Here is a 27,703-nt window from a genome sequence, read left to right as displayed (position 1 = left end):
TACTTTCCATCTGCTAAATTGGAAGTGATGCAAGGTAGGTATGGAGAGCTCTTGGTCCACTTCTCAACCGTCAGCAGTGTAGTAAGATAAGAAAACTTATTTTCTAAGTAGCTGTACAACTTGCTTAAAATTAAATCAACCACATCAAATCATGTTAGGGAGCAGTTGAATCCATATGTAAACAAGAAGCCACAAGACTGGTGAAGGTTAGTTAATTACTGTCCCATTTATTAGATCAGTGCATAAATTATTAGCACCACACTAAAATAAATATTATATTAAAAGGATAATATCCCATAACAATGTCACAGTTAAGAATATACTCTCTTCAAATACTCTCCCTTGGTCACAGCTAGTATGTCTTCCTACTCACTGAGTATGCTTTTCTGAATAGGTCTCTACTAAAAATAACTTGAACCAACACAAATCATACTAGATGTATGTTAAAACTGCAAGCGGTAGAATATGTGTATGATTTTTGTCAAAAAGAACTTATATATGAAATTGCTGTATGAGAAAGGCTTATATCTTACATAGAGTCACAACAATAGGTATTCTGTTCAGGAACAAATGTTCTATGTTCCATAGAAGCCAGCAGAGTAAGAAATTATGAAATACTGTTTGAGATTCCTGAATTGGTAAAATCCTAATTAACATATCTCTAGCACTCAAGAGGTTTTTAGACATTAGCTTTTACCTTTCAGTTGTAGCAGTCTATATATATGTATGCAGTACAAGGGGTAGGCAACCTGACCCTGCAAATGGTCATACAGTTCCTTACTGTGAGGCAGGATGCCTACTGAATATCGAGAATGTACCATACTACATTTCCTTTACATCCAGCTTAACTAATCACTGACATATTGCTAATATTTTGTCTGCCTTTTAATTGATTGATTCTCACAGTTGCCTACAAAACAAATTTAAGTGAATATAACTGAAGTGTCTGTAATTATTGATTTGGGGTAACTATTGTTTTTACTTCTTTGATGTATTTATGAAAGCAGTCCAAGCCACAAGTGATGAAGTTTCTCACTTGCGTGAGAGAGTAGTATCACTCACAGAAGAACCCCTCTTCCATCACTGCTATGAAGCTGCACCTCGGCCTTCTCTCAGCCACCTGTCTAGTTGCTAGCCGACATCAATGGCAAAGCCTTAAAGCCTGTCTCAATATTTTTACAAAGTTAACCCATTTATACTAATGTTTCTATCCAAATGAAGTTTTAGGAAACCCATTACATTAATGGAATACATTGGCAACAACAGAGTTTGTTGACAGAGGTTCTTTTTCTTTCCTTTAGAGTTGAAACCATCATCTACTTAGTGAGTATAATGCTGAACTTCCATTTGCAAGGCCTTTGTCATTTGTGGGAATATAAGCTGGAAGCAGATACAGGGGAAACCAAAAAGAAGCCCGCTGTACATTAGAGGCTGGGTGAGTGCGGTGCCCTTTCTCTGGTTACTTCAGAGTAAGACAGTGGTCAGGAAGGGAACAGTCCAAGAGAATAAGTGGAGAACATGTTCATGAATGAGAGTGTCTTTGACTATTTCCCTATTCTCCAAATGCTAATTGGGCTTTGTAAAGTCTTTGTGAAAGGACTTTGTGGGTTTCTATTCGTTCTTTCAATATTGAAAAGTAATAAAGAACATGGTTTATTTACTTATAACATTACAAGACACGATAGAGTCTCAAGCACAGGTTGCATGACATAGAATTTGAAACACTTCCCTATACTCTAAGACATATCAGAGCATAGTTTTTTTTTTTTTACAAGAAAAGCAGTTACAAGACATCGCTTCTATAAAAACCTTTAAAAAAAATGCCACAAGGCCATGCCTGACCTGAATGCACATTAACATCACAATACAACACAAGTCTATTTACTAAGAGTTAGATTTTAGTCCAATATTCTTTTCTTTTTTTTTCTTTTGATTTTATTTTAGAGAGCTGAGCCAATTTTAAATACTTGTTCTATTCAATCCAGTGTCCACTTTTAAATGAGGGGGCTAATAAGACACCCGGCATGGTAAGTCTTCAGTGTTGCCTAGTGGGAGCTGTTTGGCACTGCGGATATTTCTGTTAATTTCCTAAAACTCTTATCATTTTCATGTTTGAAACATTTCACAGTCAAACAAAATTTAACACATGCAACAGGCATTCAGTTTTCACCACATAAATAATACATAATTATTTTGTCACATTTTTGTTCTATCTCCTTTTTCAGTAGGAAACAAACAAACAAACAAACAAACAAAAACAAACAAAACTAGACTCTGCCACTCTTTCCCTATCCTTCCTAGTCCTCTTTTTCCAGGGTGACTAGCATCCTGAGATGAAGAGCACCACTCCTTGGTACAGTTTATGCTTAACTACCTACACATGATTTTGCTACTTCACTTAGAAAATTAAAGAGTTTTCATTAAAAATTGATATATCATTATTAGTATGTTTTAAATTTTCTTTTTATTAGAACAAACTATTGAATTAAATTTCACTCCATTGCTGTGAGACTTCAATCTTTACAATTGATTGGGGGGGAAATAAAAAGCCCTTTATGTAGCCGTTGTTAGGAAGTGTTCCATTTTTTTTTCCATGACCTTTGTTTCCCACTTGTACAATCATTTATCCCGAAATTCATTAGCTGGTTCCTGAACCAGAGCACTCAAGTCTGTGTAAAAAAACCGCAGGTTAATTGGAGAACTGTGGTCATTTGCAAGCTTATGCATGCTGACTTTGCAATTCTTAATAATACATGAAGCTCACGCCTCCGTGGCTATAGAAAGCAACTGAGAATATAGGCTACTGTCCCTGGATTTGATAGTGTGTCATGTGAGGAAAATTGCCTTAATTTCTCCCCTATTCGGTTTCATTACGCACAAAATGGAGATAATACAACCCAATTTGCCAAGTTGTTTTGAAGATAACATGAGATAATGTCGTTTCTCCATGGCAACCAGATAGGAATGACCACAGGGAGTATGAATTGGGAATATTTTGAACTTTCCAAACTATTTTAACAAATTAGTTATTGGTTCATTGATTTTCTGAAAATTCTCAGATTGAAAGTGTTTTCATATTGGGTTTATTATTATTATTATTATTATTATTATTATTATTATTATTATTTATTGATACAGGGTTTTGTTGTGTAGTTCAGGTTGGTCTGGGATTCACAATTGTTTTCTAGGCTGGATTCAAACTTTTGATCTTTAGCATTGGAGTTCTGATAGTAAAGGCGTGAAACTCACGCTTAGTTTAATATTTTGATAATTCACCATAACAGTATTAATCACTTTAATGACTATAATTTAATGACTAATGATTTTTTAAACTAATAAACAATGAAAAAATATATATATTAGTGGAATTTTATGATTTTGATACATGAGGACACTTTCAAAAATCACATTAATTACATACCTCTTCAAACAGTTACCATACCTCTATATTGAAAACTTTCAGAATCCTGCCTTCTAGAGTTGTGGATCGTAATATACACAAATCATTTGTATATCCATTTTTAATAAAAAATAAGGAGTGATTTCTAGATTCTTCAACTCACTTTTTAATGATAGGTTGCAGATGAGAGACCCTTTGTGTAATTGATGCTGTTTGCTGGCTGTTGTACCTTTAGCAGGGAATCCAAGATTTGTTATCTCACCTGCTAGATTTGCAGTGAGTGAAATATCAATGTGATCAATAACAAGGCACTGGGAGTGACACAGTTCCTACATGTGTCACCTGTTGTCACCTGTGCTGAAGTAACAATTGAACAAGTCTTCAGCTAATTTTCTTGCTCCTATAATAAGCTTATGAAATGGTGTAAAGGGTATGTATATTGAGTTTCTTGCTTCTGGTGCTTATGAATTATTCACAGAAGTGATTCACCTAAATTTCTTGAATTAAAGACACAAAGAATCTTTGCATGCCATGTAGCTGTATGTGTGGTAGTTGAAAGTATATCTCAGCATGTAAGACAATGTGAAACCAAAATATGACGGTTTGCTCATCAAAGGCTAGATAATCAATCGAGGTGAGTGCGGAGCACTGGAAACTGAAGCACAGGTGCATGTATGTGTTCAGATAGATTTGAGCACCAATCCTCCACAAACTCCTCACCAGAATGAACAACCATTTATTCCATGGTAGCAAGTTGGATCTGCCTTGCTGAGAGATCTAAGTCTAGTGAGATGCGTTCCAGAAGACTCATCCACTTCACACCAGGATTCAAGTCTTTGTCACTTCTACAGTGAAGATCAGACTCAGTTGCCAATAAAGAGATACCAAATTCTAGAAGAAGAAAAACTTACTACAGTTTGATAAATTATATTAGCAGAAACCTGGAGAGTACCAATGGAGTAGCATTCTAAATATGTCCAAGCAGCATCTACTAAGGATATAACATGTGGAACGGAGTTTGATTCAAGAATTAGTTTGAGCAGCTGGAAATGGTTCTGGCTGTGTACTTGCTATCAACTGAAACTAAGACCCAAATGATGTTTTTAGTAAATAAATTTAGATGCCAGAAATTCTTTGGCAGCAAAAAAGGGGAAGAATTCATGTGGTATCAGGCACTTGACATGTGGCAAGTCCAAAATAAGATGTTTTGAAGTGTAAAATTGTGCAAAAAGGAAGAGTGAAGCATCTCAACTCCATCTTTTTTTATTGGTTCCATGTTGAAAGGATGACATCTTGGCCATATAAGTTAAACAAAATGTAAGTTTGGAAAGGCCATTTTACTTGTTTCTTTTTTACTTTGTTTTAAAATATGAATGCTAGAAAATTTAAAGTTGTACATGTGGCTTACATCTGGCCTTACACTTCTACCGGTCAGTGTTGATGTAGATGGATAGAAATGTTTGAGCCAATTTATCATTTGTGACATAGTTACTACACAGTATCCAACTCTTTACAGAGGGAGGACTCAGAAAGCATCGCCTTTAATAGACAGTTGGAAACAACTTGGCTCCCTGGCAAAGTGCTGCTTATATTCATGGAACGTATTATAGGTTTTCTTATTTCAAGGATACACTGATGAAGTCCTCAGCTCTGAAGTTATCCATGGTTTCAGTGTGTGTAGTCATGGCTAAATGGTAGCAGTGAAGTTCCTCTAAAGATGAGAATTGCCTTTTTATCTGTCAGGGAAATCCCGAGGACACTTTGCTATGGTTGATTGGTCATGTTTCCCTACATGAAATAGCAGAGGTTATAATGATTGAATTACACTTCAAGTTAAAATTCTTCTGAAGCCTTCTGCATAAATATCTGATGTGAATTGTGTACTGAAAAGTAATAGTTCTACACAATGCTGGAATATGAGTTCTCACCAACTACCTAGCCTGATGGAGCCTTGTAATAAAGACCAGGTTTGGTGGTTTGAATAAAACTGTAGAAGGTTATTCATATCAAAGCTATTATTTTCTCTTTTGAACTTAACATTGGTACTCAATTTTTCTGATATAATAAAAGAAATACATCATACAGACTGTTAATACATAGAGATCTAAACACTATTGGCTTCTACCTGAGGAACAAGATTGATCTGTTCACATGCTAGTGTCCTTGAAAATCTCTATTATGACTATTTTTCTAATTGCTGAACACATTGCTTAATCAGCAATCACTACTGCACATGGTCCCTGACCCAGATTTTAATAGTATGCTGTCATTAGAACAGTCATTCTCCCTTCATAACATATAAAATAAAGTGAATGAAATACCATGGTTCTGTGAAAATATAAGCCAACAGTGCCAACATCAAATAGTGAAAAGCACAGTGCATATGAATTCTACCTTAGTTCCACTGAATTTTGTTCCACTTGAGAAGAAAGGCAGATCTTAGGGAACGACTATGACTGTTGCTCCTAAGACTTTCAGAGATTTTTATTGCAAAAACACTCAAATTAAGTACTGTTTGCTTTAATTCCAAGTCCTTGTCATCCTGGGATTCTAGGTATCTTTAACCTGGACCATTGTTTTGATGTGTCCATATTTTTATATCTTGGTCAGCAGTAACTAACAGTTTCTTTGCTTACATAGTGAAGGTACAAGAATATCAGAATGGGAGAAGCAAATATAGAAAAATTTCAGAGTACTGTCTACTGTCTGTGAATTTAGAGTGGTACAGGTTATTTTCCACACAATTCAACACAAGTGGTTCCTTCTTGACTTTCATTTCCCAGTATATATGCCTGTTAGACACTTTTGGATTTAGGTGGATGTATACATTATAAGGGGATGAGTTGTTCCTTTATTTTAATGAACTGAACCATGAGGCTTTCATTTTTGCATGTGACCCAGAGCAAAGAAGGCTGTCTTACAGATCCAATTTGTATAACAAAAAAGTTCTGCTCTTGGGCCGACTTGCTTTAGCAGATCTACTTGTATTAATGTGAGATATAGCTTTTCTGTCATTTTGTGTTCAAGTTACTGCATAGATCCCTAAGTCTTATAAAGAAAGCAAGATCATATCTTTGCAATATAATGTCCTTTTTGAGAGGTTGCTTCTGTGTTATAATTTGGGAATGGGAGTGGTTGGTTCTAACCACTTAGGAAGGGAAGTCCAGCAACCATGTGGGTCTTGTCTAATTGATATCTGGCCCTTTATAGCATTAGGTCTGCACAGAAACTTATCAACATAAAATGGGATTACTGTAGGTAAAATAATACCAATCTCCAGCAAGTTCTGGAAATATAAGAATGTTGCATACCTAGTCACAGTTGACACTGCTCAGGCAACTAACCACCAGAGACTAGTTAGACAGTCCAGAGACCTAGGGGAAAACCAATTACTACTTCTCTAAAAACAAGCAAGCAAACAAACAAAAATGTAGCAATAAAATGACTCTTAATAACAATCTGCTATACTCATAGATCAGTGATTTGCTCAGTCTCCATCAGAGTAACACCTCCCTCACCCCACAGTAGATGGGGACACCTACACAGTTCCTGAGTCAGACATTTTGCAGAAAGTGAGAGACCTTAGAACATGCCACACTAAATGTGATGACTTCATCAAATTCCTCCCCTCAGGGCTTAGGGAAGAGGAGGGAAAAAAAAGCCAGAGGGGCACTAAGGCTCTCTAACTTAATGGGATCAAGGCACAATTATACTAAAAAACACTGGGGCAGCATGCACAGGTTCTTTATGGGTGTGCACCTGTGAAGCTGGAAGTTCGTGGGTCCAAGAGTTGAAAGGAGAAGGAGGCACATGCCCCTCTCCTTGACCCCAAAGCTATCTCCAAAAGATAACAACTTGTAAATGAATGCTTAGTTTTCTCCAAGGGACACTCACTGGAGAGGCAAACTGCTCTTAAAGGTAGGCTCCGTACTGAGTGGCAGATGGCCAACAGAAAATGAACTCAGAGGTTTCTTGTCTCATAATGTTATGTCAAGGCATATATATATATATATATATATATATATATATATATATATATATGCCTAAAAATCTTTTGTGTATATATTATGGCTTCCAGTTCAGTGTTCTTATGGGATTCCTGAGTGTATAAATGGGTCTTTGAATTTATATCTGGATTTTGTGCCTTTTCTTGGGCTCTTTTCCTTCTATTTGTTTGTTTTGTCCTATTCTGATATATTTTGTTTTATCTTCTTTTATTTTTTACCCTTTAGAAGACTGTCTGTTTTTAAAAGAGAGACAGAAGGGATGAATTCGAATGAGAGAGGAGTCGAGGAGGAACTTGAAGGAGTAGAAAGAGGAAGAGCCTTAATCAAGATATATTATATAAAGGGGAAATCTATTTTCAATAAAAAAGACATAGAAGAAGGAGGAGAAGGAGGAGAAGGAGGAGAAGGAGAAGTAGGAGGGAGAGGAGAGGAGGATAAGAAGGAGGAGAAGGAGGATGAGAAGAGAAGAAGAAGAAGAAGAAGAAGAAGAAGAAGAAGAAGAAGAAGAAGAAGAAGAAGAAGAAGAAGAAGAAGAACAACAACAACAACAACAACAACAACAACAACAACTAACTGGTCACATACTTTCTCTGGAAGCATTCTAGATTGATTCAGTAAAAGTGGGTAAGGAGTTGCGACGATGCTTGCTGTACTAAATAACAGAAGTTGAAACATGTGCCAAAAACAATTCTCAGCTAGAGATGTGAAATAGGCCCTCGGAAATGATTTCAAACTCTGAGGGTATTAATTTTTAAATGAATTCTTCTAAATCATCTTGTATATAATTCTGCACATAGTAATATTCTGCAAATGTGATTTAATTTTTTTCTTCACTGCTCATATGTATTGATTGCCTAATGAAAAACCTTCCAAAGATAGTGGAAATACAAATCATGTATTAAAATAAAACCATGGCATTTCCTTTAAAAATCGAATGGCTACCAATAGTGCTGATTGATTATTATCTATGACCAGAATGACACTGAACCATGAGTATAGTATAGCATCCCATGGTGTCCACACAAACCAGATAATTCAACTTAATTCTTTTTACATAGGGATGGAGAAGTGATCTCTCTTCTCCATGGGAATAGATGTTTGTGCATGAGTGTTCTTAATTCAGACTCTTGTCCTTATCAAGCCCCTTGGTATGTGTCAGATAATCACATACAGCACTGATTCTGAAGGAAAAAAATCTTTGACTAAATAGTTGAAAGGAGTAATAATAGGTTTAGTGAGAGGAGGAGGACCGACTGAGCATTCAGTGGATTCTGTTCCATAGCCATGAGGGTGGTTTATCACTCAGATGAAGGTTCTGTCTCTTTCAAGTGGTATGTTGTTCAAAGAAGATGGAAATCATCGTACACATTGTTAGTCTAGCCATGGCTATTGGCTAGACTGTAGTATTTCTAGGGCCTTCTTCTCTAAGAGCCATACCAGATTCCTATCCTCCACTATGTTGAAAACTAGGAGTGTCCATATGACCATGAAACCAATTCATGATTAGTTATAGCTGTAACTAGGAAAGTTCATGTCAAGATGCTAAATCTCACAGAATGGCTGTGTAACCCAGTCCAGTCCATCTGGCATAAGACGCTTATGTAAGATATGACATGCTATGGTACTTCTATGGTACCTTTTGGTGTTACCTGTTACTGAAGGCTTGTTACCAGTTCCACACCAACAGCTGGTGTACCAACCTGCAACTGATCCCTTAGTTTCTTTGGGTATGTGTTTGGGGAACAGGAAGCTGGGAAATTAAAGGGAATGGGAGTGGATTTACTAGGATTAGAGAATAAATATGATCAAAATATATTGTATGAGGTTCTGAAGGAATTCATGAAAATACTTTATAAGAACTTCCTGGCCAATATAAAGTACCAATTAAATGTCTGAATTGTATAGCGAATGCATACATGCTTGTTGCATAGTCCTTCAAGTACTAAGTCTTTTATGATAAGCTGAAATTGGGCTGCTTTTCACTTACTGTGAAAGAAAATTTATATTATTTAGTGAAGTAAACTTATTGTTGATTTAACATCCTTGTAAATATTAGAAATTAGTTAAGGCTAGCTAATTCTCTTTTGTTTTGTTTTGTTTTTTAAGAGAAACCAGTGAAATTTCAAAGAATATTTCCTTTCTATAAGTCAAACAACTAAATACAATAAGGAGAGTAACCTCAAGCCTCTACACAGCGCTGCGATTGCAGTCTGCCCAGGGCTTTGGGCAAGTGCGCTGAGCTTGGCACTTGTCTTTCTAGATGCGGAAAGAGTCGTTTCCAAAGCCACATTCTATGGTCAAGGCACAGAATGGTTAAGCTTTAGTCTTCATTTCCTCATATAACTAATGAATAACAGACGTTTTATTCTGGATTTTCAGATTGGCCAATGACTTAGTTGTAGATGAGACAAATCAAAAGTTATTTATTTTTAAAAATTATTTTTAAAAAATTGTTGATTTTTTCAGGCAGTTTTGTGTGTGTGTGTGTGTGTGTGTGTGTGTGTGTGTGTATGTATGTATGTACTCAGAGATCCACCTGCCTTAGTCTCCCAAGTGCTGAGATTACAGACATGTGCCACCAGGCCTTTGGTAAATTTTCTTTTCATATGTCATTTCACATGAATTCTGTATTTACAGTATACCCCATACACTCCTTCCTCCAACTTCTTTAAAGCTCTCCCCACCACAATTCCTTCTCAAATCATGGTCTCTTATTTTTTTTATTATTGTTTACACACTCTGACACACAGAAACACACACATATTTCCATGATGATTATGGATGCTGCACAGTGTGCAAACTTTATATGCCTCAGTACAGGGGAATGCCAGGGCCAAGAAGTGGGAGTGAGTGGGTGGGGGAGGTTGTGGGGGACTTTTGGGATAGCATTGGAAATGTAAATGAAATAAATACCTAATTAAAAAAATAAAAAAAAGATGCATGGAAAATGTAATTCTTTGCCAAGATAAGAGCTTCAGTCATGAATAAACTACCTTTTGAGTCAAAAAAAAAAAAAAAAAAAAAAGAAAGAAAGAAACACACACACACACACTTGCACAGACACATAGACACACGCATACCTTTAAAACTACAAGACACTAGTTCATATAGTGTGGCTCATTTGTACACGTGCTTTGGCAACAGTTGGAATTGGCTAACTAATCAGAAGCCTTGATTGCTAGCGGACTTAGTTTCTCTGTCTCTTCTCAGCCGTCATTACTTGCCTGTAACTCAGCATGGAGGAGGAGAGCTTTGAGAGACTTCATCCATCAATATTGCTATATCATAGTTTTAATCTCAATTATTCGTGTATAGCATTGTGTGTCTGGATGTTAAGTTTACTTAAAAAAAATGCATGCATGCCTTTTCCTTTGGAAGATGGTACGTACCAACATGCACTTGAATATATATTCTTTAAAATTAACAGCAACTTTTCAAAATTTCAAAGCAAAGCAACCACTCAGGAGCTATTACGTGGGGCTTTCCTTCCCAAATCAAGTTTTGAAAAGTTTGTGTTTTTGTTTATTTATTTTATGTATATGACTACACTGTCACTCTCTTCAGACGCACCAGAAGGGGCCATCTGGTCCCATTACGGATGCTTGAGAGCTACCGTGTGGTTGCTGGGAATTGAACTGAGGACCTCTGGAAGGGAAGTCAGTGTTTGTAACCACTGAGCCATCTATCCAGCCCCTAATTTTTATTTTTATTTGGTGTGTGTGTATGTACGTGCACTGCATGCATACAGAAGATGATAGAGACAAGAAGGGAGTGTTGGTTCTTCTGGAAATGAGGTAATAAGGTTGTGATACTCATGTGGGCACTCAGAGCACTGCTGAGCTGTTTCATTTCTGACTAGATGCTTATATGCAGATAAAAGGCTCAATCTTATTTAACTTAAAGACGCTGTGAAGTTTATACAGCAAGAACCTTGGGTTAACTCACTTCCAAAGTGTTGAAGGGGCCTCTCACGTTATTGGCTGTAGTGATATTGTTGTCCTGCAAGGCAGGATTAAAAGGAGTAAGGAGTTGCTGCCTATAAAGCTCTCCTAAAAATGCCCTGCACACAGAAAACAATTATAAATGCTGGTTATTTATATCAAGGCATAAATAAAAAAATATGTCGAAAAATCGAGTTTTCATTTGATTTTACCTGTGAAATTAGGAAATTAAGAATGTATGGAGACAAAAAAAATGTATGGAGACAAGACCTGGGTAATGCCCTGTACTGGAAATGAGTTCAAATACAGGAAAAAACAAAACAAAACAAAAAACAAACCAGTAACAACAACAACAACAACAAAAACTGACAACAAAACCAGTCAACCGGGCATGGTTGCATGTGCCTATAATCCAGTAGTCCTACTGTGAGGTAGGAAGTGGAGACAGGAAATACCAGGAAACTTGTAGATCACCTATGTTGGTGTACATAATAGCATATAAAAAGTCAAAGATGCTGGAAGGCAAAGACCAGATTTGGCCCTCTGACCTTCAGTTATGTCCAGTGTGACTCATGTGCTCATGTGGACTTGCTCCCGTATAAATACGCACATACACACAGAGACACACAGAGATACCACATTCACATGCCCACATACATAAAGCCATCCAGGGTGCGTGCGCGCGCGCGCACACACACACACACACACACACACACACACACACACACACACATACACACACACACACACACACCACACACAATTTAGGGAGACCTAAGAATCAGAACCCTCCTTATTTAATAATAGTTCACAGGTGAGATTCCAGAATCTGGTTTGGAGATCCCATTGTGTTTGTTCAGGGTAACATGTAATTTGATAAGAATATTGCTTTTCTATATAAGGTAACATATATATATATATATATATATATATATATACATATATATATATATATATACACACACACATTTTACTTTAAAAGAAACTATAAACAAAGTTTACATGGATGTGCTACTAAGGAGTAGAAGACTTTAATCTCATTTGTAATTACTTGGGCAGTTTTGGCAATTCTTGGTTAGATTTAACTTTGACATGGACATAACGCTGATGCTTAGTCTTTGGTTTTTAAATATGCAAATTTTCATTTTCCCAATCTGCTATAACAAAGCAGCAAGATCCCCTCATCTGTTGTGATGAGGACGCTATCTTTGTTTTATTATGTTGAGATGGGGACAAAGAATATACTTAGTAAACTCTATACATAGAGCTTATAGATTTTTCTCTTATGCAAAATGTGGTTTGAATTTTTTCTAATGAATGTTTTCTAACTATATTATGAATGCTACTTGGGAATATTGGCTTCCACTTTTTTTAATATTTACTATGGATAAGCTTTGATTTATTTATGATTGAAATTTTCACAAAAGATGATGTAAGTCTCACATGGAGTATGTCTATTCCAGAAATTCTCATACATATTACATTTTTTCCTATTTTCAACAATATTGAGATTTTGCACAATCAAGTATCCATGCACTCCTTTGAGAAATGTTGAAAAATCCATTGATGGTTATGTATCCAGCCTCTTTGGGCTTGTGTCTGATCCCATAAAGTGCTAATTTGAAATCCTAGCTACCTTGTTCTCATGACAAAGGCTATATGCTGTGAACTGTTAAATAACCCCTAATATTTATGCCATGCTTGGTTAAACAGGAAATGGGCTATTTCACTATAAATAATGCACAAGTCCATTTTAATAACCCACCATGGTGCCACCTTAGAAATTGCTTTGCATTTATTGATCGCTAAGAGTGAAACTGAAATATTTGAAAACATTACATGACCTTATATCACTAGCTACAGATAAGGAAAAGAGCAATCAATATATTTCTGACTCCAAACTCCGCATTTCCACTCTACCCAATTCTCTAAAGTAAATCACTTCAACAGTTTAGATAAGCAGAATATTTGATATAAAAGGCAACTCGTAAAAGAGATTAACATTTGTTAACTAGGTTGTTAATGAAAACATAAATTCATGTGTATGACTAGAGATCCAGAGTCTAAGACAGGTCAGTTGGACAGGGATGGTCCCAAATGATTTGAGAGGCAGAGAAAGCAAGCGTTAGCGTGATAAACTAGGTGTAGTGATTGCTATTTGTCTTAAAAAAAATGATTGTTCAAAATTAAATAGGTAAGGCGTGGGTAGGTGTGAATTTGAATTTTAAGCGCGTGGCCATTTTAAGAGATTGTTTTGCATCTCTTAAAACTCTCTTTCAAATTTGTACATATTATTTTTAACACATTCATATAAAATATTGGGGAATTTTTACTTGTCATCTAAGTAAAATAAACAAACAAATACTAACAAGACGCCGGATATGTTTGTACTCCCATTTAGAAATGCTGTGTAAAATGCAGTGCTGGTGTGTGCGTACTTCCTGGTAGTTTTTCTGGTTAAGTTTAAAGGAAGTGTGCTTTGAAACCAGTTCAAACTCATGACTTAACTTCTGTGTTGCTTAAAAGGTACCTTTTGCTTCTTGAATCATATTTATTATATGTGCAGGATTACTGAACTCTGGATGTTTAAAACTACAGGTAATTTATATTAAATATGAAAAGTTTTTCCTGAATGTATAGGACATCTCACTTTCCTATGAATTCCTAATATATAATATAATTCCTAATATATAAAGATTCTAGCATCTCTTATCTGAGGTTGTAGAATCGCTCTCTCTCTCTCTCTCTCTCTCTCTCTCTCTCTCTCTCTCTCACACACACACACACACACACACACACACATATATATAAAAGAAAAAGGCTATAGATAATTTCACTAAATGCCTAAGCCTATGATGTTTTTTATAACATAAACATCAAGTGGGTAAAACATTTTTTAACTTAATTCCTCTTATCAATTTCAGTAGCTAACTTAATGAATAAATAAAACAATAAATAATTATTTACATAAAAGTGAAATAAGGTATGTCCTTAATCCACAGAGCATGAAAGCGTTGCTGAATTACCAAATATTATCTATAACAAATATATGAGTAAATTCTCTTCGCAAGTAAATGATTCAGTTATAGTCTCAAGAAAAAAATAAGATGATTCTGATGATTAATTTTTATTCACTTTGCAATTTTTTATTGCTTTAATTTGTTTCCTTGTAGGAAATAAATATAACTCTATAAGTTTATTACTCCACATCAATTTCACTGTGATAGTCCCTCAAGGGAGAAAATACATAGAAATAAAAATATTTAAATGCAGCACTTAACATTAAGCGCTTTGTTATTTAAGCACTCTTAATTCAATGCTGTAACATGATTTATGTTTAACATTCAGGAGAGCTATAAAAGACAAAGAAACCCCATTAATATATCTAAACAATGCAGCTTATCCAGTTAGAATGAGTCCAAGGGAGGAGACATATGCTGATGAGAACACCCCAAAAGGATTGCTATCTCCAATTCCTCCTTTCACAAACACAAAGTACCCTGGTTTGTGTGTGATGTTAGGAGGCCATCTTTACCTCCTTCTCTTGCTCCATTTCTGGAAAGAATCACAAACGTGCCATCACCATCAACTTTGGTCATTTAGTCATTTGCTCTCTATACTCAGGAGGAAAACAAGAAAGAGGACTCCTCAGGAATAGAGAAATACAAGCATGTTCAATTTTTAAATGAAGGCGTTGTTAATTTTGGTTTGTATTCCAAGTATTCGAAAGCAAAGATTGGGGTAAAGGTGAAGAGCAATATCTATATGAAGACACAGAAGATGTTTCTAAGGTAAATTGTCAGGACATTGCTTTATAACAAAGTGAAATGTGTTCCCTGGCTCACTCTGTTTTGCACAGTCCTGTACAAAATTGTAAGGACACAGACACATGCTATCTTAGAGCCCATCTCCACTGTATCCCTCCTCTCTCTAGCCTACCCTAGCACACAGCCTAGCAGTCTCTTTGGAGAGCCCTGCCAGCAACCACCTCAAAATAAAGACTACCCTTCCAGCCCTTGTTATACTACTATCTGATTCAGTAGGGCTTAAGTGGTACCCTTTATTCTTTAGCCTTGTCTAAATTTTCATTCAAATAATCTTAGAGACTATAATTGTGTCATTTACACAATTACTCTTCAAACTCTACTTAGAAATTATGCCGGCAACATTATTGGTTTTTAAGAATGACCATTCTTAGAGTTTTGTATGTAAATTAGTCTCAGATTTAATCTGCACTTCTGATGTATACATGTATCTATTTCTGAGGAGATTGCTTGTCAAGATAACAATGCCTCCATCCAAACAAAACCCAGAGTTTGTCAGTATGAATGCTGCCACATTTAAGTGTTTGCTTAAAAGTACAGCTAATTTTGAAATGCAATCACTTGTAGGTTGTCTTACCTTTTGCTGAAGCTAATTTCATGAAATATTAAAACTATGAAAATATTCTCTTTTTCATAAGTTTATGACATTCGAGTTGCAGAACGATAAACTTTCTTTTCTATTAAGAATAGCCAGCCACTATGCGTGCACTTTAAATGCACAACTCTGTCCTTCATTGTATTTACAGTTGCAGTTAAGACGCTGCAAGGAAAGAGTGGAATCTGGAAAATGAGGACTAGAAGCTGTGGCTGTGAGCTGGAAGCAGGGATGGTTAGAAATTTTGCACAGGTGGCTGATGATGGATGGAGGTGGAAACATTACAGGGTTAGCATTTCAAGTTAGCATTCGGGAAAGAGACACTCTACCTGTGTAGCCCAGCGAATTGTCATCGTTATCAGAGGTGGGGGCTGGCGTTCCGTTGTCGTTCCCCCTCTCTAGGTCCTCAGGGTCTGTCGGAAACAACACCAGAGCTGCTGATGGGGTCACAGAAGTAACAGTAGTTGCCATTTCGATCACAGCATGTCCAGACACAAGTAAATCCACATGTGACAGAAAAACACACAAGGACAACACACAGCACACGTCTTCCTTGCCCTTCCTGCAGCACACTGAGCCCCGTGCAGGTCTCAGCACCATGCTTACAGTTTCTTCTTTTTTTTCCCCTTAATTTCCCTAATTCTCTGCTCTGCCTGCACCTTTGCTGCACTTCAAAGCTGGCGACTGGCTCTGACTGGCCTCTCTGAGGCCGCCAGCATGACTGAGGGAGCATATGGACGGAGGGAGAGGGCAGGGTGGCTGGATGCTAGCATTGCTAATTTTCTACCTTATTGTTAATCAAAGCTATTGACTGTGATCACTCCCCATCATCCCTTCATCTCCTGGCAATTACAGACTCCAGGGACAGTACTTCAGATGAGAGCAGGAGGGAGCGGGTAAGGGTCTTGTGAAGGCAGAAGGAAACCTGGTAGAAAAATGCTCCACTCTTTTTCCCTCAGAAAGAAGATGAAGAAAAAACAAAACAAAACAAAACAAAACAAAACAAAACAAAACAGTAAAGAAAGCCAAGCACCATCCTATGTCTTTGGAAGACAACGATTTCTCCTAGAATAGAACTGAGAAAAATTGAATGAGTGTCTGGGTAAAACAGCACCTGACTTGGAATATTTTTTTTTCTTTGAATACTTAAAGGCATCCCAGATTGCTTAATAGTCTTTATTGCAACCTAGCATGTAAGTATTACCATCTATGTATTCTTAGTTTTCTCAAGGAGAATGCTTTTTAATGTTTTTGGAATTACACATTTTTTTTTCTATGCAGAATTTTAGAGATGGGGCTGAACGCAGCACTCAGGTCTGGTAATCTGCAGCAGATCAGCCTGTGAGTGACAGCAGTCTGGGCATGCGGCTGGGTCATATCTGTTAGCATTCCTTCTAGGGTCCGCCCCACAGTTACCTGGCAATAGCCAGGTATGTCTGGCTTACTGTAAAAGGGGCCCTTTGGTTGGTGGTTTAGTCCCTGGGAGCTCTGGGGGATACTGGTTAGGTGATATTGTTGTTCCTCCTATGGGGCTGCTAACCCCTTCAACTCCTTGAGACCTTTCTCTAGCTCCTTCATTGGGGAACCTGTGCTCAGTCCATTGGATGGCTGTGAGCATCCACTTCAGTATTTGTCAGGCACTGGCAAAGCCTCTCAGGAGACAGCTTTATCAGGCTCCTGTCAGCAAGCCTAGGGACTAAACCACCAACCAAAGAGCACACGTGGTGTGACTCATGGCTCCAGCTGCATAAGTAGCAGACGATGGATGGCCTAGTTGGTCATCAATGGGAGGAGAGGCCCTTGGTCCTGTGAAGGCTCAATGCCCCACTGTAGGGGAATGTCAGGACCAGGAAGCAGGTGTGGGTGGGTTGGTGAGAAGGGTGAGGGGAGGGGAAAGGGGATTTTGGAGTGGGAACCAGGAAAGGGGTATTTGAAATGTAAATAAAGAAAAATAATCTAATAAAAAGAAAAAAGAAAAAAGGGGAGGGCTGTTTGCCCACTTCTCTCCCTCTTACTCTCTTACACTCTTACTCTCTGCCCCTTCTCTCCCTGACCCCTTTATTTTCTTCCCCCTCCCCCTCTCTCTTGGTGGGTTCCTGCCTGGCCATCCTTCTCTCTCTCTCTCTCTCTCTCTCTCTCTCTCTCTCTCTCTCTCTCTCTCTCTCTCTCCCTCTCCCCCTCTCCCCCTCTCCCCCTCTCCCTCCCTCCTTCCCTCCCTTACTCCCTCCCTCCCTTTCTACCCCCCTCTGGCTCTACTCCCTTTCTAACTCCACTTCCCATGCCCTAAATAAACTCTATCCCATACTATATCTGTCTATGGCTGGTACCTCAAGGGAAAGGTACGCCTCAGCATGGCTCCCACCTCACCATACTGCGCCTATACCAAAACATACCCCGGCCTCTTCTCCTTTTTAATAAAACCTAACAGTATCTATATGTGCTAGGAAACTTTGACCATCACCTATTGTGTCACTGCTGATAAGTAGACTGAGAAACAATAAACACTACAGCTTCTAAGTCAAAGAGTGTGGAGTCATTCAAGTTAGAATGCTCTGTGGGCTTTTATTACCTTAAACAGCATCTGCAGAGGATTCTACTCTCTTGCAAGGGAAGAACAGCTGTGAGCTTAGGAAAGAAAACGAGTAGCGTAGGAACATCACAGGCAGCGTTCATTTTGTCTCTCTACCTTATTTTTTAGTTAGGGCAACACATTTTTTGTCACAGGCAGAGCTATTCATGAGTGACGTCACAATTTTTAACAAGTAATAAAAAATCTATAGCAAGTTCACAAGGAGCTACCTGCTGTTCCCACCCATTTTTTTCTCTCTCTGTGCTTCCTACCACATGTGCCAAAGGATGAAACTGCTGTGGTTAAATGCAGAAGAGAAGGGTTTAGATCTGTGCAGAAAGACACGGGGGCATAATCACTTTGCTTTATTTATTCTTGTCTCTCTAGGGATGGCTTTGTCATGTTTCGTCTCAATAGTGACTTTGGAAATGGTCAGGCAGTGCACGGCAGCTCTTTAGCCCTGCAGCTTGTGAACATGCTAAATGCAAGGACAGCTTAGGTCAGACTTGTGTGTTCCATCTGCTAGACAGGCTGAGAAGTGGGTAATTTGGGGGCAGCATTAGGTACTATGCTGCTGGACCACAAACTAAGTAACCTCACTTAAGGGGTTTAAATAGAGGCTGACCCACAGAGATGAATAGCAATGACCAATGCTGTTCATGTGAATTAAAAGGCTTTTAAGGAAGGGTGCAACCCTGCCTTCTCAAACATTATTTAAAAAAAGCACGGTGTATGCAGAGTCACCTTAGTTTTATGGATTAGTTAGTTTTAGTAACAAGCACAGTCAAGGCAAACCCTTCCACTTAATTATGAAGGGATAGTCGAGAAATTCACTTAGTTAATTTAAGGTGGCTGTTCCACTTCTAATCAGTTTGTTTAAAACAGGATAGCAAACAGGATAGCATTCTTCCAAATCTATGACCAAATTAAGTTTCCTTGTTTAGCTCGTATCAGAAACTGTGGTATAGGTTTCTATGTTCTTGTGACTACTGATGCCCTCCTGGAAATGTAAATTATTTTCTTAAAAAATAAGGAAATAAGGAAAGTGAGTCCAATATCATTGAATTGAGTTGCCTAAATCTACTTAAAGGGGAAAAATGGAACTTTCACTTAACTGACCCTTGGTGCTTTGTAAACTTTGCTCCTAGTTTCTATCCACCAGGTTGTAGCCCCCTTTTAGGCTTAGAAAAGATTAGGCTGTGTATTAATCAATCAGTTTTACCATATCTACAAAGTCCATCCTGCCCAGCTAGTACTGCCCTTAATTAAAGACATGCTGGGCCGAAAGGAAAGCCAGGGTGCCATTTTTACTAACTTCACTAATTTTTCTTCCTTCCCCTCCTTCTTGTCAAAAGATAACAATAATATAAAATACCCCGTTGATTCACTCTGTGTGAGCTGGAAGCTGAATGTTGGATCAAAAAGATAGATACTTAATGTGTGTGTGTGTGTGTGTGTGTGTGTGTGTGTGTGTGTGTGCCTGCTGTTATTAAGTAGTATTGATTACTGAGCCAAAGGCTAGAAGATAAAGAGGAGAGAGGTTATTTTGTGTTAGCATATTTTTAGGAGGGCCCTTCTCTAGATTCTGAGTTTAGAGTCCTATAGGCCTGAGTTCAAGGCAGTTCAGGTATTGTTTGTTAATTTGAGCGGACATGTCTTCTATAAATGCATTGGCTCTGGGGGCTTTAGCTTTCATGGGAATGTTATTAAGATGGAAATGTAAACTCCCTAGGTCAGTGTTTTATTTTTCATTTTTACACAGGATTGAAGGTAAGAGATGAATCAACGAAGGCAAAGTCTAAGTCAGTGATGAGCTCTAAGTAAAATACAACTGGAAAATGCCAGAAAAGAAAAGCATTTCTCTACTTGTATAACATACTGGAGGTAAAGTGCTATAAATGCAGTCAGAAGGTGCATTGTATCTCGTTCTCTCTCTCTGTCTCTCTCTCTCTCTGTGTGTGTGTGTGTCTTTCTCTCTGTGTCTCTCTGTGTCTCTCTGTGTCTCTCTGTGTCTCTCTGTGTCTCTCTGTGTCTCTCTGTGTCTCTCTGTGTCTCTCTTTCTGTGCCTCTCTCTCTCTCTCTCTCTCTCTCTCTCTCTCTCTCTCTCTCTCTGTCTCTCTCTTTCCGAAGCCTATATTACATATAAAGTAACAAGGCAAGGAGATCTTCATGACCAACTCAGGTGAGATACACTCCTCCAGGAAAGCTAGTTCCTATCTAGTGTTCACTATCTTCCAAAGCAACCAGTTTCATTGTTAGGAAATTCTGTGTTTCATTTGTTAAGAACATATCTGCTGTTTGGATTCTCTGCCCCTCAGCTTCAGTTGTAGTCTAATCTAATCTAATCTAGTCTAATCTAATCTGATCTGATCTAATCTAATCTGATGCTCCACCCACAGTTTAACCATAGTTCACAGCCAACTCAGCTTTATCTCTACAACAAGCAGTGTCAAACTTTCTCTTAGTAGCAGGACTCTCTTCCCATGTCCCTTCAATGTAGCCTTTTCCTGGGATCTCTGTTTGTATTACCTATTTTACAAAAATGTGAATAATATTTTAATTCCCTTATAATTCAGTAAATGCTGTTATCTGGGGAACAAACAACTCTAGCCTTCATAAACACAAGCATTAGTATTTATAAAAAAAATATTTGCCTGACATTATCTTCTATATTTATAGCATTCTTGAGCCAATAATATATAAGATTATATGTAAAACAATCTCTTATATATTTAATAAGGCTAAAACTATAAATGGAATAAACCCTAGAAAACATTCCGTTTTAGTAAATTTTGTATTTAATTAAAAGTCACTCAATGTTTTGATTGATGGAAAATATTTTTATATACAACTTATTACATGCTACAAAGTTTAACATGCTTGTACATTTTAGAATTGCTTGATAAGGCAAATTAATATATTCATATTGAAAACAGATCCAATTTGCCTTCAACGATTGTCAATAGTACATCCCGTGTTGATAACACTCACTGCATTGCAGAATAGGGCTCCTGGAAGTTTATATCATTTAACCAGCAACAAATAGCCCTAAATTATTTGGGTGGAATGAGGTTACAGAACTGTATATTTCCAAGTACCAAAGAGTATCACCTCAGAAATCACCTGTTAACTGTAAGGAGAAAATATATTGAGCTGCTTTAGAGAGTCTCTACTTTAGCTCAATAGTCAAACCTAGCCTCCCCACGGTAGGTGTCTCAGAATGAGAACACAATGGTCTTGCTCATCACAGTTTCACTTCTAGATATGCCAAGTTTGACTCATATGCAATCAGACTTAAGACCTGACATCAAATGTACGGAGAACAATATCTACTATTATTAGACTATGCAGTAATAAAATGATGAGGCGGCACCCTGGTGATACTGACTTTAAATGGTGGAGAAAAATACTGCTCGCGGAGCTAGAAAAAGGACTTGACACATGTTAGCAACTGATCTACTATGGAAACAACAGATGCGAAACTGGGATAGGATGATCACGTCATCAAACCAAGCCTGGAATGTGTTGTAATGACCCTTCTCTTCCCTCTCCCACTTGTAGATGGCTCTTCTCCTAGGGCGGTCCTGCTCCACCATCCATATTTCTCTAAGCTGTTCAGCATGTCCACTCGGTAAACAGCGCTACAGTATTTGGAAATGAAGATGCCCAAGAGAAAAAAACTATGATATTCAAATTTGGAACTTCAAAGCTAAGTTTAGTAGGTCATACACTTGCTTGAGATGCAGTGAATGGCAGATCTGTATGAGTTTGAGTCGAGCCAGGTTTACACAGAAAGTTTCAGGACAGCCAGGGCTGTACAGTGAGAAGCTGTTTCAGTAAACAAACAAGCAAACAATAACCAGCTGAGCAAATTAATTTGGAGTTTCATGTGTTTATATAAGCAATTTCAGTTACTTTGCAATTACATGAGAATTTTTGCTCTTAGCATGCCCCTCTACAGGCCTGTTCTGTTTAGTCTGGGTCACTTCACAGGATTTAAATATAAAAGTCTCCCCTTTGGTCTACTGTCCATTGTTAAACTCGTTTTCGTATAGATTTGAATTATCACTGCACCACACTTTGGCATTAATTGACATTTTGAAGATGACCATTAATAAAAGATTAGGCGAAAGAAAATGAATACAAACTACTATCAATATGAGAATTGTGTTCTACAAATTGGATCAATTCTCATCGATTCTTTTCTACTAATCAAGAGGAATGCAGGGTATGGGTCCTTTAAATGAAGTACTGAGAACATTTAATTAGAAACCTAGGCAATGAATTACAAAATTAAATACAAAATTGTAAAGATTTATTTAATCTATATCAGAATCCCACAGGATCAAATCAAAATTAAATTTTGACTTCTGCCCGTGTCATTTCTGGTCAAAAATGATTATTTAGTATGTATTATTACTTACTCTATTCATTTCAAGTGGGACCAAGGGAGATATCTGAAGACTATTACAGAGATTTATTGAGAAAATAGACATTAGAAGTTGCTTTTACTTAGTACCCACCTCAAAAAATTCAGAGAATGAAGTAACTTTTTATTTTTAACATTTTAAATTTTTATTGGTTATTTTATTGATCTGACTTTCAAATATTATCCCTCCTCAAACTCCCATCCCATCCCCCCTCCCCTACCTCTATGAGGGTGCTCTCCTATCCACCCAACCACCCACTCCTGCCTCACCACCCTGGCATTCCCCTATGCTGGGTCCTCGAATCTCCAAATAACTTTTTAAATGCACACTGCAACCAAAATGCAGGACCCTGTTTTAGAACACCAGCACATGTCACTAAAACTGTGCTCACACCCATTTTTTTCTGTCTCTTGTGTTATGTCGTCTATTACACATATGTGCATGTCTGTGTGCAGGTGATTACACCTACATGTGAAGGGCAGATGAGGATGTGGGAGTTACACTCTGTCAGTCTTCTCCTTGTCTCCTTCAGGCAGAGTCTCACTGAAATTTGCCAAATAGAAAGTCTGGTTGGCCAGTGAACTCTGGGAATCCTCCTATATCTTCCCCCCAGTGCTGGGGTTACTGTAGCAGGCTTCAGTGCCTGGGGTTTTAGACCTTATACACAACATGTGTGCTTTCCCAATGCATTCTTTCTTTATCTACCTACTCCATTTTTATAAACTATCTTTTCAAAGTAGCAGCAACATGGTCACTATCAATGTATACAATCTTCTTTATGTTTACTACAATCAGAGAATCAAGGAATTTCCTTACATTTACTCTAAATTTAGAAGAACTATGGTTATAAGAATTATTGTGGACAATAATTAAGAGAGCCTTGGTTTAATAAAATAAACCACAATGCTAAATGAAGAAAGAAAGAAAGAAAGAAAGAAAGAAAGAAAGAACAGAAAAACTTTACTGTCATCACTAATACTATTCATATAATTTAAAGTTTTTTAAACATGGCAATGTCCATTTATATCTCCGTGTACTTTCATAATCTATGAAAGTGCTGATTCTCACTGTGTTCTTATATTTGAGAGGCAGATGCTAAAGAGCACAGAGGGTCTGGTTCCTTGTCTTTTGCAACTGGCAAACTGTAGGTTGGGAATTTGATTCTCTATGACTTCAGACTCCAGGATACTGTTCTTTGTGTGTCATCTCCCAGCCTTCTTAGTCATTTGCTAGGAACTAGAAGGAATTTCAATGCCGCATAAAAAAAATGGGACACCAGATTGGTTACTTTTCTCTAAACAGTGAACAAAGAGTTCAGGTCATTACACAAATCTCTTTAGCCTCTTTGAGCACATCACCAGGCTTTCTTCCCCATCTTTATTGACACAGTAAAATATTTAATAAGGGAGTCAGCTGATCTTAAGCAAGAAATATACACGACTGTTATTAAAATACATAGTTTATACAATATTTCTAGATATGTTGGTTTGGGAGTTAAACTATTAAGCAAAATTAAAATATATCCAAATTCTTTCCAACCGTTACTTTTAAAAACTATTCCTTAATGACAGACATATTTTTTTGACATGAATTTAAGGGCTGTTAAGACATGTCTGTGCACTCTTTTGCATGCCTTGGTCTAGTGCTAGGCTTAAGGACAAGCGGACATTGATCTAATATTATTGCATGATTGCAGGAAACATTGGGGCACTCTTGTGCTATAGTCAGGAGTTCAAGATAGAGGTAACTTTTCTCAATGAATGGATGTGTATTTTGAGACACTTGTATTTACCCATATATGGTACTGTGATCCCTGCATATCTAATTTATAATTGTACATAGTATGTTACTGTTTTGGATAGAGTGTAATCTTTCTTCCCCAAGTTTATATATATTAATATAGATATTATATTAATATCTAATTAATATAGATATAATAATGTTAATTTACATATTTAATTATATAATTATACCTATATGATTTATATATCTTAGATCTATAGATTTCTAATATATATTTTTCTTAGATATACAATCTAAGGAATAGTTTTTTGCTTACTTTCAGTGAATATTTTACTTTTATTTTCCTAGTAGACAGTTTCTTGGAGATATGATTGACACAATATATATCAAAGAAAATGTAATGAATAGCAATACATTTAAAATTGAAAGAATTTGTTACATCAATAAACCATGAAGGGATTTTAAGTATCTTCAGGTTAGATGACTATACTGTATTTTTGTTCTAAAAACACCCTTTGATTTAGGTGGTGTCCAGGGTAGATGTATAGATTAAATACAGATATACTCTGATTTGAGTGAGTGCGTTTATTTCTCAAGGCGTCTCTTGAAATGGAAGTGAAATTGGTAAAGTTGGAATTAGTACTTGGTTGGTTGGTGGTAAATTCCAGGTTTGAATATTCAAAGAATACCAGAGTTCTGAAAAATATGTCAGGGTGCACAAAACTGCAAAACATCATTTTGTTTACAGGGTTCAGAGGCGCATCAGCTTCGATCAGGTCAATGTAGCATTAAGGGGTAGACATCTAGCACATATTTAGGTACAACAGGAACGAGAGATGGAAGTGTAACAATTCTGCTAGCAGAAAGCACTGCAGTTCAATGATAGGAAAGCAAATGCATTGAGGGGTAGGGCTGTGACAGGGTACCAAAAAGAAGCATGGAAGAAGCTTTAAAACCCATTTAAATGCCACTTAACAAAACACGACAGAGGGCTTTCAGTATGGAGATTGTTCGATTGATGGAGAAATGCTTATAATTTATAACCATTTGTTTCCGGATCGCTTCTCACAGAAACACTGGCAGAGCCCAGCTCTTAAAGTAATTGGGGAAAATTATTCTTCAACATGACAACGTGCCTTTTTTTTCTTTGATGTTGACGCATGTTTGATGTAAGAATGTCACAGGGCTTTTCAGGGAAACTTTGAGTGATGACTACCAACTTGTATAATTAGAAACTGAGCCGATTGTCCAATCGTCAGATCAAATCCTCAGTACCCTGGGATGTGACAGATACCTTACTGGGGTGGAATTTAATCTTCTGAGATTGACTGTCTTGAACTTTATATCTGAGAGTCAGTTTCCGGTTCATTTTACTTAGTATCTCTGGCCAACTCCGTCTGTTGGCCTTTTTTGTTATTCTCTCCACCCCCTTTGCCCTGGTACTCAAAGGCTTTTCTTTATTGAGCTTAGCATCTGCTACCCTCCCATTCCCTTCCAGTCAAAGCATAAGGTGACTTCAGCACGGGGTAATTAAATAGTGCTTGAACTCAGCTAACAGGTGGTGTCCCAGCTGCCCTCAACGCACACTCAAATACATTCACGTGGCAAGAAGGACACAATAGTAATATCTAAATTAGTAAAATGTTCCTTCTATAGCAAAATAAATTATGCTGGCGCATCAGCAACAGTTAGGATCATTCCTCTTTTACAATTTGAGAAAAGATGAATCTATCTGAGACTCTGATCAACAGCCCCAATGTCCTATCCTTTGGCTTTGGATTATATTTTATCATAGAATCCACCAATTTATCATTTCCTCAAATGTATTAATAAGCCCGCTTGGCAATTGATGCACTGATAACCAAGATCAATGATGTAACAATTAGATGCAATGCTTTCTTAAATTTAGTCAAATATTGTATTATATACTTAGTGTTTTGGAATCTCTAAAACTAAGTAGTTAATTGCTATTTAATTTAGGTTTTTTACGTAACAATCTCTTTAGGAGCTACTACCCTTCTTGTGTCTTCAGCTACTTTAAATCTTTGTTTATTCATTGGCTTTGTTCCTACTATCTAAAAGATATCAAGTCACATCTGTTTTATATGTTACAAAGGAATATATGTTACATATATGTTACAAAGAATCAAATGAGGGAAGTCTGTAAAGACTTTTTTATCGGTTATTTTATTAATTTACATTTCAAATGTTATCCCCCTTCCTGGTTTCCTCTCCGCAAAACTCCTACAACGTCCCCCTCCCCCTGATTCTATGAGGGTGATCCCCCACCCAGCCACCCATCTGTAAAGATATTATTACAGTCCAGATCACCTAGTTGGAAATCAGTAGGTTAGTTTATTTAAGAGTATAAGTATTTCAAATTAAAGGTTTCTCTGAAAATCATTTTAGAGCTGGAGTGGTGACTCTGTTCTTCCCACAATCACAGGAGGAGCCTCATAGCAGCTTACAACTCAGCCCCAGGTCTGAGACCTTTGGGGGCACCATGGGCTCTGGGCCCATACCCACATATTGACACACAAGTACAAACACACTAAAAAAACTTCAGTCTTTGATATATATTTTAAATGTTAACTTAAAATTTTTTTCAAAAAATTTTGATTCCTGCCTTTTTATTAGAAATAGTTTTATATACAATATATTCTGATTATATTTTCTCATCCTCTGTGTTCTCCCAGATACTTATATCTCTCTACCTCCCCACCCTCCCAAATCTACACTCTCTCTTGCTTTCTCTCACTAGAAACAGAAACAGACATCTAAAAAAAATGTTAACCTCTTTTAATGAGAAAATGCCCACTCTGCTTCTATGTTAACATGACAATTTGGACCCTTTAGAGGAGAGATTTTAAAATTCAACAGAATATAGGGTTTGAAATTTTATATATTCTCTTAGCCATATTTTCTGTGTGCTCAGCATGGCATCTTCTTAGATCACAGGATAGCCAACTTCAACACTCAGCAAGATCCCCACACCATTCTTTTGACTTAGGGAATTGAGTTTGCCTAATGGCCTGATTGGTTTTTGCTCATAGAGATAGAGTTTACTGAAATTTCTTTCCTAAGGCAGGAATGGGAACTGGGGAGTGAGTAGGCGGAGCCCGACGCTGTATCCACTCTACAGATTTCTTCACTGGTAAAAGAGAACATTTCCCTGTGTCAGAGAGGCTTCAGCA

General features: G+C 37.3%; 1 protein-coding gene across 12 annotated transcripts in view; it reads right to left on the bottom strand.

The window, feature by feature from the left end:
* Robo1 (roundabout guidance receptor 1) overlaps positions 1–27,703 on the bottom strand; it is a 1,019,974-nt gene that overhangs the window by 467,612 nt on the left and 524,659 nt on the right. For 3 of the 12 annotated variants that reach the window (XM_006522960.4, XM_017316894.2, XM_011246105.2), the window contains one exon: positions 16,097–16,180. The exons of 3 other annotated variants lie outside the window; for them this stretch is intronic. In XM_006522960.4, the coding sequence (XP_006523023.1) occupies positions 16,097–16,180 (84 nt within the window). Of the gene's footprint in view, positions 1–16,096; positions 16,466–27,703 lie in introns of those variants that run through there. 6 more of the 12 variants (XM_017316893.1, XM_006522962.4, XM_006522957.2 and 3 more) reach the window with 3 other exon arrangements.

This window comes from Mus musculus, chromosome 16 (assembly GCF_000001635.26).
Source record: "Mus musculus strain C57BL/6J chromosome 16, GRCm38.p6 C57BL/6J".
Taxonomy (NCBI): domain Eukaryota; kingdom Metazoa; phylum Chordata; class Mammalia; order Rodentia; family Muridae; genus Mus; species Mus musculus.
This window is presented reverse-complemented; position numbering and strand designations above follow the sequence as displayed.